At 48.8% G+C, this 13329-nt stretch overlaps 1 protein-coding gene across 1 annotated transcript in view; it reads right to left on the reverse strand.

The window, feature by feature from the left end:
• Window positions 1-8658: 8658 nt before the first annotated feature.
• slc30a6 (solute carrier family 30 member 6) overlaps window positions 8659-13329 on the reverse strand; it is a 40365-nt gene continuing 35694 nt past the window's right edge. The window contains exons 12-15 of the mRNA XM_046401113.1: window positions 13096-13198; window positions 12919-12966; window positions 12586-12654; window positions 8659-10474 (exon numbers count right to left, since the gene is read on the reverse strand). Coding sequence (XP_046257069.1) covers window positions 9848-10474; window positions 12586-12654; window positions 12919-12966; window positions 13096-13198 — 847 coding nt within the window. The 3' untranslated portion in view covers window positions 8659-9847. The remainder of the gene's footprint in view (window positions 10475-12585; window positions 12655-12918; window positions 12967-13095; window positions 13199-13329) is intronic.

Raw genomic sequence — 13329 nt, forward strand, 5'->3', positions numbered from 1 at the left:
CTCACACACATACACACACACACAGTACCACACTCTCTCTCTCACACACACACACACAGTACCACACTCTCTCTCACTCTCACACACACACACACACACAGTACCACACACTCTCTCTCTCACACACACACACAGTACCACACTCTCCCTCTCTCACACACACACACACACACAGTACCACACACTCTCTCACACACACACACACACACACACAGTACCACTCTCTCTCTCTCACACACTCTCTCTCACACACACACACACACACACACACACACACACACACAGTACCACTCTCTCTCTCTCTCACACACACACACAGTACCACTCTCTCTCTCTCACACACATACACACACACACAGTACCACACTCTCTCTCTCACACACACACACACAGTACCACACTCTCTCTCACTCTCACACACACACACACACACAGTACCACACACTCTCTCTCTCACACACACACACAGTACCACACTCTCCCTCTCTCACACACACACACACACACACAGTACCACACACTCTCTCACACACACACACACACACACACAGTACCACTCTCTCTCTCTCACACACTCTCTCTCACACACACACACACACACACACACACAGTACCACACACTCTCTCTCTCTCTCACACACACACACACACACAGTACCACACACTCTCTCTCTCTCTCTCTCACACACACACAGTACCACACACTCTCTCTCTCTCTCACACACACACACACACACACAGTACCACACACTCTCTCTCTCTCTCTCACACACACACACACACACACACACACACACACACACACACAGTACCACACTCTCTCACTCTCACACACACACACACACACCTTGCAGGGCTCTCAGTGAATCAGTTGCAAGCTGCTGACCTTCTAACCTCGCGTGTCTCCGTCTCAGCGTCAGAGTGACGTCACGTCACAATAATATTTCTGTCAAATGATGAAAACTAAACTTTGGGACACGAGTTTAAAAGCAAACTGTCTTCTTTGAGGTTTAGTCTTTAGTTTTCAAAGATCTTCCTGCAGCTGTTCGTTGTTTATCTCACTCTTTCCACACCGTTAGCTCCGCCTCCACTGTCACGTGCAATGCATTGTGGGATTTTAGTGAGCCTACTGACTGAACATTCAGTTATTTTTACAGTGTGAACAGAGCGTCCCGTCTTACCTCTAAGTTATATCTGCATCCTTTGCTCTTGATGTTGTTGTCCATTTCCTGCTGGACAGCCAATCAGAGTGAAGGTCCTGGCCAGGTGAGCTGATGCAGCTCGGTCCAAACTTCCTCCACCATGCTGCCACTGCTGCTCCAACTCGACGGACTGAAGACACACAGTGAGGAGGTCCACACACACACACACACACACACAATCCTCCAGCGTGTGTGTGTGTGTGTGTGGATGTGAGGAAGGTCTTAATGGCTGTTTGAGTGTCAGTTTCTGATCAGGTATGTACAAAACTTGTATAAAAAGCTTCTTAAGACATGACTGGGTTTTAGGTAAGTTATTGTGCTACTGCCCCCTACTGGCTGCAGTGTTTATTACAGCCACAAAATAAAAGATGAACAACATCCTGATGGCTTATCTCACCTGAGAGTCCGACCTGCAGTTGAGCTCAGGAGGTAGTCGGTCCAGAGGGGGGCGCTAGAGGAGCAGTCATTCAAATCTGCAGGGTTCACCCTCTGAAGAGCAGGAGTGTGTTAATGTGTGTGCAAGACATCAAAATCAAATATTTCAGTCGAAACATGAAAAATATGAAATATGGATCTGAGACTGAGTAACTCATGCAGTACAGTGTGAGTGTGTGAGTGTGTGTGTGTGTGTGTGTGTGTGTGTTGGGGCAGAGGAGGCACCATCGCTGGCCCACGACAGAGACAGTTTGGCGGGCAGCCAGGACTGACTGGGGCCTGAGACGTCCCAGAGAGTGACCTGGAGACCCGCCTGTCGCTCCGCATGAGCGTCAAACACACGCGCACACACACACGCACACACACACAGTGCAGTTAATCAAGGGTGGCCATAAGTGTTTGTGTTGCTGGCTGAGTGTCTATCAGCAGCTGTGTGTGTGTGTGTGTGCGTGTGTGTGTGTGGATGGGGGGCAGCTGAGGCTTGTTGTGGGTCTTATTTTCACTCTCTCAGCTCCCTCTTTTGGGCCAATCACAGCTCTACGATGCGATGTGGTAAAATGACACAACAATAACAGTTAGAACACATTTAGAAAGGGTTTGTGGCTCAGCATTTTGAATAAAACCGAACACTTGAACTGTGTTCCACATGTAGTGTGAAGATCTCCACTTCGGGACGCGTGTTTCACTGAACTGGATCTGCTGGACCAGAGTCGTCCCCCCTCCCAGCACTGCAGTCACCATCTCAGTTTGTGGATCCAGAAGCGCCCATGATTGACTGCATGTGACTGATGACTCGAGGACACGTCACGACAGAGACTTCAGTTACAGTTGGCCGCGATGTGATCGTCATGTGATCCCCGTTCTGAAGTGATCTGGAAGCTGGAGGAGGTTCCTGTTCTGGTCTTGGTGGATGAAACTCACATCACTTCGGCCAGAGACTGGAATACACACACAGAAGGAGTGAAAACTCGTCCTGGGCAGTCGGAGGACCGGAACCCTGACGCCGAGGGTCCACCTTCGGGTGAGGTGTTGGCTCTTTAGATGAGCCTGACCGCCTCCCATGAGACCACTTCTCCTGCTGGTGCTGATCCTCAGGGGATGACAGTCATGTTACGTCCTCCGGACTGTGGAGACTGAGACACGTCTGGTCTGTTTCCACAGGAAGTACGAGCGTCCTTTAACCTCGGAGACCGACAGTCGGCCGCGCGTATCGTCGCTCGGCGGCTCGACCTTCAAACCAGTGATATTCAGGTCACATGTTTGCATTTCAGGCTTCTGGGCCTTGTTTGGCCCCTCCCTCTCTCTCTCTCTCTCTCTCTCACACACACACACACACACACACACACACACACACACACACACACACACACACCCCCTCAGCCCTGTGGCAGTTCGCTGTTGTATGGAAACACGACTAACCCTGCTGCCCTTTGAGCGTTCCAGCTAAACAAACCCACCAACCCATCTGTCCACCCACAGCCGATACGTCACCTATTGTTGATGTCACACACACACACACACACACACACACACACACACACACACACACACACACACACACAGCTGAATCACACTGGAAACTCACTCCACTATTGATTTTCACTTGATTTTTAAAGCGGGCCGTTCAGCGTGTCGCCTGTCAGCTTCAGCAAACTCAACGTACTTCTGTGAGTACTACTGCGAGTTGCAGTAGTAGTACTGCAATATTTTTCACTATCAGCTATTTTTTCTCAGCAATGAGAACACAACTTTATCTGCTGTTTATTTTTATGATATTTTTGTGGTGCTTACTGCGGTGTTTCTGTGACAGCCGGTAGCTCACAATCCATGCAGCTGGTGTTTCTGTTTAAATGAATTTTAATTTATATTTTAAAAAACACAGTGTCGTGTTTGTTTTTTAGGTAATTATATAATGAGCCTTCAAGTGTTTAATTTGGGAAAAATCATCTCTTTAATAACTTCTGTCCTGTAAGTGTCCACATTACTTTGTTCCTCATTGATTTACTTTATTGTGTTTGAAAATCTGAGTGTCATAATCATAAAAACACTGTAATAGTGGTAATTACTTTTATTTCTGCAGCACTTTTAAGTGATAAACTGCACGAATTAGAAAATTCAATTCAGATTTATGCTTTAATCAAAAAAGACTCATCAGCAGATTAACAAAGAAGGAAAAAAACAGAAACTGTAAAAGTAACTGTTGGATCAGATGCTGGAGTTTGTGTTCAAAAAGCCACACACACACACACACACACACACTCTCTCTCTCTATGCATTGTTAATGGGAGTGAAGCACTCTGTGTTTGACTGTGGGTGAGCGAGGAGGCGGCGACACGTCAAACAGCATCAACGTCAAACTGAGCGGAGTTCAAGTTCGGCTCGGCGGCGCCGCCCTGCTGCCGCAGCAGAGACGCTACACCCCGTCTGTAACCTCTGACCTCTGACACACAGCAGCTACTGCTGGGCGGTCCACTGACAGGGGAGAGTTAGCGACCTCCAGTCTGTTCAATACACACCTGACATGAAACTGTGACGTCAACCAGCCTGTGGGCGACGAGTCGACCCCGTGACACTTTGAACGACGGCTCCTTCATGGGCTCACGGGGCACAAAACACAGACAAAACCCCAGCTTCTTTTGTCTCCACCCTCCACCGCCTCCACCCTTCTGTCAGCCCGGGTGTGGGACGCACCTCGACTGACGTGCTGCACGTCCACACGTGTTGACCAACTCCGAGCAGAGCGCAGAGGACCCTGGGAAAACAAGTAAACCCAACAGAGCAGAAAGTGGGACTGAGTGTGTGTGTGTGCGCGTGTTGCGACACACACACACACACACAACATGAACATGATTACAAAGTCAGATTCTAAGTGTTTCTATTTGAACTCAGTGGATTAGGTCGGCGACTTTAATGTTCCCGCAGGACTCAGAGTGTGTGTGTGTGTGTGTGTGTGTGTGTGTGTGTTGGATTAGTCTCTATTTGAAGTGTGAGGTCTGATTTAATCTGCAGGTCGTTGTAAACAGATGCAGTGATCCTGCCTGTCTGAACACAGTGTTCACTGCCAGCGTTACACAACACACACACACACACACACACACACAGATTAACACGGTGGTTTCGCGGTGATGCAGACGGCTGCTTCCTATGGACGGTGACGTGATAAAGCACATATGTACCTCTGCCAGTCCATTGGAGGGTCCTGGTGTCAGTCATGCCACAGGCCCCGCCCCCCCGGTTTTCTGCTCCACTTAGCACAAGCTGTGACCAAGGATGACCTCTGACACCGATAACGCTGTGACCTGGCTGACACCGCTGCCAGCGACGACGTTTTGAATGCGGATATGAACTCTATTTGTTTACACTGATTTTCACACGTTCTCACATCATCTCGTTAATCTGCTCACAACCTGAAAGGACCCGCCCTGCCTGACTTCAAGCCACAGCATCTTCAAATATTCAGCACAAACAAACGGGTCCAGACCTTTGAGCTGATCTGTGTGACAGCAGCTTCTCTCCTGAAAGAGCAGCTGAACCAATCAGAGCAGCCGGTGGGACGCTGACAGGACGGCGCCCGCTGTAGACCAGACAAACGCTGCCGGCGAGGCCACGTCGAAGTTTAAATCACCTTTAAATCTGGATGTATCAGTGTGTGTACAGTTCCGTCCAGCGAGAACACGGAGAACCTGTGAAGAAGCCGCGGTTCTCTGCAGCAGCTCGCCGCTCGCCATCAAGCCTCGAGTTGTTTTGAGGCAGCTGACAGGTCGAGTCAAAACAGTGAGAGAGGAAGACAGAGACAGAGGAGGAGGAGGAGGAGGAGGAGGAGGAGGAGGAGGGCGACCAGAGCTGCTCGATTATCCTCTCTGAGGCTGAGAGCTCAAATCTGCTGCTGCTCACAGAAAATTGAGAAAGTCACAGTTCAGCGAAGGTGCAGCTGAGCTCAGCGTCAACCTGAACTCCCAGCACCAAGTCAGGAAGTGTGTTCCCCGAAATTCATTTGCTTCAGTCTCTAAGAACTGCTTTCCTCACTGAGTCCACTGTAAAACTGTTTCAGGTGGATAAATACAAGATGCTTTTCAGAATTCCTTTATTTATCCCTGGAGGGAAATTCTTGTTCTTACAGAAGGACTTACAGAAGGCTGAGGACGGCGTGCAAAAACGTCTCTGTGCCACAACGTAACCCCGGCGAGGAGTCCAGTGATCCAACTGTGCAAGACGTGATGTCGAGGAATCAAAAGGAGCTTTTCAAGAAGTCTGACATGTGATGCAGCGAGACTCAGAAGGTTCCGGAGATTCACGAGAACATGATGAGGACTCGGTGACCTTTGACCACCTAAATCTAATCAGCATCACTGAGTGCAGGTGGATATTCATGCTAACCTCTGATGAAATTCCCTCAATGTGTTCAAACATAAGAACCTGAGACTTGACTTGTTCCTGTCCCAAAAGACAAGCTGTGCCACGATTAGCACAGCAAACCCCCTCAGGTGGTCTGACCTGAGCCGCCGCCGCCGCAGTGTGAGCACACGGACGGCGGCGACCTCGGCTGCGTCGGACTGACCCAGAAAGCCGAGACGTGCCGCAGATCTCGTTCATTTTCCGGGGATTTTCATCACAGATTACAAAGGCTCTACCCCCTTTGTTTTGTAACAAGCATGTGAAGTCAACACTAATACAAACGCTGCAGCTCTGAACTTTAAAATGCCAGGGGACCTTTTTAGAGGCTTAGGGCCGTTGAGCACATCCAACGCTCAGGGAGCAGAAGCCCCGATAAGCTCCGAGGGCAAAGTACTTCTTTGATTGTTTGGTCAAAATCTCTTCCAAAAGCCACCGAACAAAAACAGAGGAGGGATTATCCCCTTTTGAAGAGGAAATGAAATTCTTCAGACGAGGCACTTAAAACAGGTTTCACGATGAGCGACGGGAGCTGCTGAGCGTGCGCGTGTTGAAGGGAATATGAACGATGCACTTTTACACTAATCATTCAACGTTTAATGAGACAAAACAGAATCTGTCGCCCCAGGAGGCTCTAAAGCTCACTACACACCACAGCGACAGTGGAAAGAACATGCTGTTACCGAAGTCATCTTCCTCAGCGTGACCAAAAGATCCGAAGCCTTTTGAAAAGCATCAGCACTGAGATAAAAGTCTTCAGCTCAGCAGCTACGGCGAAGGTTTCGGCTTCAAGACGTATCAGCAGTAACGTGTAAAGCCTTTTCAGCCCCCAACCTCCAGGGTCGAGACATAAAATCCAGTAAGTCCGGTCTGATTAACAGGTGTGGGACACCAAAACGCTGACAAGACTAATCTGGAAAGCTAAACATAAGAGCAGAAAAAACGTCCGGATGAACACCTGCGAGGACCTGATTGGCTGCGGCAGCACTCGGCCAGGTGACGCAGCACTGCGCTCGCAGTTACTCTGTCACACGGTGATGAAGCTGGACTGGATGTGGCATCAGCGACGGCCGATCAGATCGGACTCACAGTCGTGTTAGAGGTCATCTCTGAGGTGCTGGATGGGTTCAAGTTCTTCTGCACCGCAGTGGGAAAACACAAAGATTCCCCTTCACTGGAACTACGAGGCCCAAACAAAGAAAAACAAACCCAGATCACAAGGAGAAGTTACGTGAGGATTCAGCGTCTCCGTGAGGCCTCGGGGGGGACACGAAGTTCTGGTGAGGAACACACAAACAGAACTTTTCCACAGGGCAGCTTTAACTTCTTCCAAGTGGTTTTTCTCAGAGTGATGTGAGGCACTTCTGCACTCGCCGCGTCTTCATCACATTTTGGAACAAAGCCGGCGAACATCCACCTCATTAAGTCACTAAACTCCTGGGAAAACTGTGTGCTTCCCTCAGTGGGAAAAGGCGCCCGACCTTCTTCCCCTCGTTAGATTTTAAACAAACCCAGTGATCGATGAGCACTGGTCCGGAAGGAAAGGGGAAGTTGGACCCATTAGAGGTTTTTGGAGACCAGGCGGGTCCTTCAGTAACAGGGTCAGGAGTCTGTTGGCCTCCTAACACGTGGCGACTCCGCCGGACTCGAAGCTGTCTCCCCACCTCAGCCTCACACGGCGGCTCGCAGCGCCGCTCATACATCTGAATATCTTCTGGGCTGATGAGGATGCGAGGGCGGCGAACCGCAGGCCAAAAGAAGAACGTGATCGCAGGGGACAAAATAATGACCAGACGATGCGACGCTGCTAAAGTGTGTCATCCATTATTATGCAAGCAGGGCAGCGTGTGGCTGAGGGAACAACGTCGGGTCCCAATGAGCCCACATCTCACGCAGTTCCCGAAGCTGCTCTGTGGCTTCCTGTCGCAGTCGCAGAACTCCAAACTTTTACCGCCAGCCCTTGTAACAATACAGTGAAAGAGTAGCTCATCAAGAGCAAAACTATTCTGACGTGTTTTCTACACGCTGCAGTTACGACAGAACAACAGAACAGTTTGAAGCAAACCAAACGCCGTCTTACCCGTTTCTGTTTTCTGACCTTTCACCTCAGCCGTCACATCGACAGCAGCTGTGAGGTCAGCGTTGCTCCTTACTGCAGGCATTTCTCACAGGAAACAGGACGTGCTGACCTGTGTGTTTGACACCTTTACCTGAGGTGATGTACTCACCTGTTTGTCACCTTGACAACAGATGCTGCGAGGTCAGAAGGTCACGTGAGGACGCCTGGAGGAGCAGATGGATTACAGAGACAACATGAACTCCCTCTTCAGTTTCAGACTCTGCTGAACTGATCGCAGCCTGATGAAGGATCAATAAAGTCACAGTGTGGGAATTCACACACCTGACTGGAAAACTAATAAATGAAATCTCTCCTTCAAAGAGTCGTTTCACACCGTGTAAACGTTTCTGTCTTGGAGCGTCGCAAAACATCACTGTGACGTTCTTCCCACCGTTTTCACTTTCTTTTCTAACTTCACCGCATCACAGACTGGAGGATGATTTGCTTTTCATCCAGCAGGTGATCAGTGAGCTACAACAGAAGAAGAAATGATGAGAAAGACGCTGGACATCAAGTTTCATGACCTGCTTTTAATCACAGAGTCCCAGTCAGATCTGAATTAAACATACATGGAAGATCAGGGCTGAGTGTTTAACGCCTTCATCTGCTGAAGGCCGCTCTGAAAGCTGTAAGGGATCAATAACAACGAGTAACCTTTTGGTGACACTCAGCCCGCCTTCAGGATAAAAATATGAATAAAAAGAAAGAAAACCCACCAACCAACGCTGACTCCCAGCAGAGGACATGAGGTGGTCCTGCCAGGAAAGTCAGAACCGTTTCATCATCTCACTGTTGCTGAAAACAACTCGAGTTGCTGCGAGTCGTCAACCTGTCGCTTGACAAAACTCACCTGCAACAAGTTTGACATTCAATAAACTGTTTAACTTTTTAAATAACACAAACTGTCAGTTCCAGCCCTTAAAGAGCTTTAACTTGGCTGTTTTCAGTTTTCTAACAAGGTTCTGTTCCGGCGGTCGTGTTTTATTCAAGTTTCACTCTAAATGGAGTTTGCATCCCAAAATTAAATGTCAATCAAGTGGAAACTCAAGGTTTTAGAAAAGAAATTAGAACAGAGGGGGAGACACCCAACAAAAGACTGAAAATAATAAAAGTTGTGACATATGAATCACTTGATTACAGAAGGATTAAACTAGAATGTTTAAAACGATGATAAATGTATTCCCGCTTTCTAAATCTTCTCCCTCAGTTTGGTCTGATGAGAAGTTCAGTTCGAGGGTTTCACTTGTTGTCGGCGTGTCGTCGCCTCCGACCTGCTGACGACTTGTGATCGAGCTTTTAATGTGAATCACTTTGGATTCTAATGCTTGAACCTTCGACTGTGACGCTCAAACAGAAGTTGATTAGTTTATTTCCTCTCATCAGGAATGTTGCCGCCGTGTCTCTAACAAAGTGTGGACGTCCTGTTCCGCTTTCGCTGAGGTTTCTCAAACGTACCAAACCCAACCACAGCCAACCTCTTGGTCCCCTTCCAACTAAATAAATAACACACTCAGCATCTTCTGCAAAGTCAGAGGAGGCAACAAGCTTTTACAGTAAAACTTCAACAAATCAGCTGCCTCCTCTGAAGTTCTCATCCCAGCGTCAGCCTGGACAGGAAATAAATCTCCTCAGAAATCTGGACTGAGGTGCGGACCTTCATCATCAAAGTATTTGGAAGGTCCAGAAGCAGTTCTGAGGGTCACGGCCGGTACGGTCTGTACTGCGTCTGTGAAGCCAGAGGGTTGCTGGTTCCAAACCGCAGTGGCGCCGTCGACTCTCCAAAGGCAGTCCTGTAGCTCTGAGAGGAAGGTCCTCCGCTCATGCCCAGTCCGTACCCCGACCCCAAACCCTGCACACCGAGTCCCAGCCCGCTGCCAGGCCGCGTCAGGCCCTGGTTCAGCATCCCCGCGTAGGGAGACGCACCATAGGCGAGTCCCAGGCCTCCGTAGGGCCGCTGGGTGTGGTGTCCCGGGGCGGGTAGGACCACCGGCTGCACGTTCCTCCCCGGTGTGTCAAAGGCAAACTCTGGAGGAGGGCTGCTGGGTTTGGAGGGAGTGGAGGTCAGAGGGTCCAGTTCTCCTCCTGAGGACAACAGCAGAGGAGGCAGAGAGGAGGAGGCGGAGAGGGCGGCGTAGCCTTCAGCAGGACCCAGAGGAGGAGGAGAGACGGAGGAGGACAGGGTCCCGCTGAGGAGCGGTCTGGTCCAGTCATCTTTAAAGATCTGGACCGTCAGCGTGGACACGAGCGGCAGCAGACGGTTGGTGACGTGAGCCAGGACCAGCTGCTCGTTGGCATCGCGGCGGATACGAACGTGGGCGGAGCCAGCCTGAAACACAAAGGCACAGAGGGGGCAGCGAGGGCGGGGACACAGGGGTGAATTAATTAAAGATGGTTCTCTTCCAAAGAAAAAACTTAAAAAGTGACTTACTAAGAGCAGTCACACAAGACACTTAACTGTCAGTTCAGAAAGACATGCTGAAACGTCTCCGGTGAAGAGCTGAACAGGTTTTAAAAGAATAAAACTGAATCTAATCGATTTGGGGGGAAGAACATGAATCACAGAGAGCATGAAACGCCGACTGCTGGGTTCAGTTGCTGCACTGCCTCCAAAGAGCTGCTGGTTACACAGCACTTCATAACATAACTAGTTGGTGATCAATGCACATTTTAAACAGCGAGGATGAAGAAAGAAAAAAAGCACCAACATCCATGACTCGAACAAATAAATTATCTGTTTCTTTCCCATTTTTCAGTCTTTCCATCTCCTGGATCTCTTTGAGGATGTCAAGCCGATTACCTTCCGCAGGTGCATCGATGTGGAGCCACTGAAGAGCGCTTTAAACGCATCATCACAACATCAGGAACATCTGAGTGCAGCTGATGAATCGCAGGAAGTCATTTAACTGTCAGGTTTTATAAATGTTTTTCAACCAGTGCAGGCAACAAACTGCACCTGCATTAAAAACACAAAACGATGACCTTCATCACAACACGTCTCACCTCAACGTTCAGCCTCCAACCGCAAAATCCGACCTGAACGCACTAAACTGAGCTTTTCATTTTGTCCTTGTTTGCTAATTTTACCATCCTCACGGGAATATTCAGACCTAAAAGGACAGCGAACACACACACACACACACACACACACACACACACACACACACACACACACACACACACACACACACACACACACTCACACACACACACACACACACAGTCCCCCGTGGGGCAGAAGTGCAGTCAGAGGGTCAAATCAGTTTGGACAGCTGCTCTGTTCGCAGTGGGCCAACAACCAACAGTTGTGTAACTGCAGCAACATCAGTGACAAACAGCAGCGTCGATAACACAAATAACAACAACATTAAATGCAGCATTGGGCCGATTTAAACAGAGGACGCTGCTCCGCCTGCAGGCAGCAGGAGGTACAACAGCTACTTACTAACACACACACACACACACACACTTTAAGAAGACTGTGAAGCTCTCCTGGATACAAATGTGCAACACAAAGCATCTGATGGGTGGGTTTAACTGTTTACTGCTCACTAACCTCGTGTTTAATAACTGACTCAGTACTGACCAAAATAAACCTGATTATATTCTTCTACCATAATCGAGCAGTCAAAGCTTTACTGAATCATCTATTTTCCATCCTGACAGCAGAGTGTGTTTCTGAAAAAACACAGAAAGACGTTGGTGTGTGTGTGTGTGTGTGTGTGTGTGTGTGTGTGTGTGTCCTCAGCCTCCCTGAAAGACAGCTGGGTTTGTTTGCTGTCGCTACAACAATGTGCAACACAGATAACAGAAACAACAACAGTAACAGCAGCCTTTCCTCCAAAAAGAGACAGACAGACAGACAGACAGACAGACAGACAGAATATCTCCACATGAATGACTTGTTCCTTCTTTTCATCTGGGTGAACAAATCCCTGCAGATCATCACTCCAAACCGACGAACGGCAGAGGGAGATGAACACGATGGAGGAGGAAGAGGAAACAAATACAGAGCTGAGCACAACAAACAAACCGATGGCAGGAAGAAAGGAGAGAAGATGAAGCTGATAGACGATAAGACATGGAGGGAGAGGAACATCAGCACTGAGGCTGGATTACCGTCCAGGCGAAGAGGACCCCAAACCCCCAGGGGCCAAACATCCTCAGCTGCTGTCAGACGGCTCAGTGTCAACTGATCAACTGCACAATCACTCAGTACCACCTTTAAGTGTCGCTCACAGGGAGGACTTTCAAGGACAAAGTCAAACTCGGACTGTTTTAAGGAGGAAATCAAGGAGCTGAGGAGACCTTTCCGGGTAAATGAAATCCCAACAGTAAATGATTTGATCGAGCTGATCAGGAAGAGTTCACCTGCAGCTCGATCGTTCGGATCCGTTTGTTATAGCAGCAGTAACATCATTCTTTGGCTGAGAAACGTACCAGAGAACCAAAGCCAACGGTCCAGAAGTGCTCGTTGCGAACCTCCAGCACGCCGTCCAGAGTCGACACCTGATTGGATGCAGAGAGGAGCAATAAACCAGTTAGAATCAGTGTGACACAAACTCACAGACGTCTTGTCTGTTCAAACTGACAGACATGTTCAGGACAAGCAAAAAAAAAACCAAAACAATTGAGCACAGCCCGGAGTGTGTTCTCAAGTGTGCGTTTGGACCAACACACTTTGCATTTGGAATTATCTGATCATAAGTACAGCATAAACACAGTGTGACTGAGTTAAATGTTAAAATCAACATGGCAGTCACAGACTCTCACCTCTCTGAGCAGCTTATCCAGCTGTCCAATGACGTGGGACGGCGTCGTCTGAGAATGAGATGATAAAACAAAGTGAATCAGGCTACCTGCCCGATTAAAAAGTTCTGCACAAATGAAGTTTATGACTATCACCTGTGTGGGACTATGAACACAGTATGAAAGACGTGTTGTTCTCACCTGCAGCAGCACTTTGCCGCTGTAGACGCTCATGGGATACATGGTGGCAAAGGTCATCAGGGCGATGGCGACCGCCGACGCCGTGTCCACTGCGTTGTAGTTACTGAGCAAACACACAGCGAAGGAAACCAACATGAATGAAGGTGAAAAGCGTGCAGAGTCCAGCTGTAAGACCCCTAATTCTCGTTCCGTTTTTAAGGAGCTCTTGAGGATTTCGGGCTCAGCTTGCGGTTC

This window comes from Scatophagus argus, chromosome 10, assembly GCF_020382885.2.
Source record: "Scatophagus argus isolate fScaArg1 chromosome 10, fScaArg1.pri, whole genome shotgun sequence".
Taxonomy (NCBI): domain Eukaryota; kingdom Metazoa; phylum Chordata; class Actinopteri; family Scatophagidae; genus Scatophagus; species Scatophagus argus.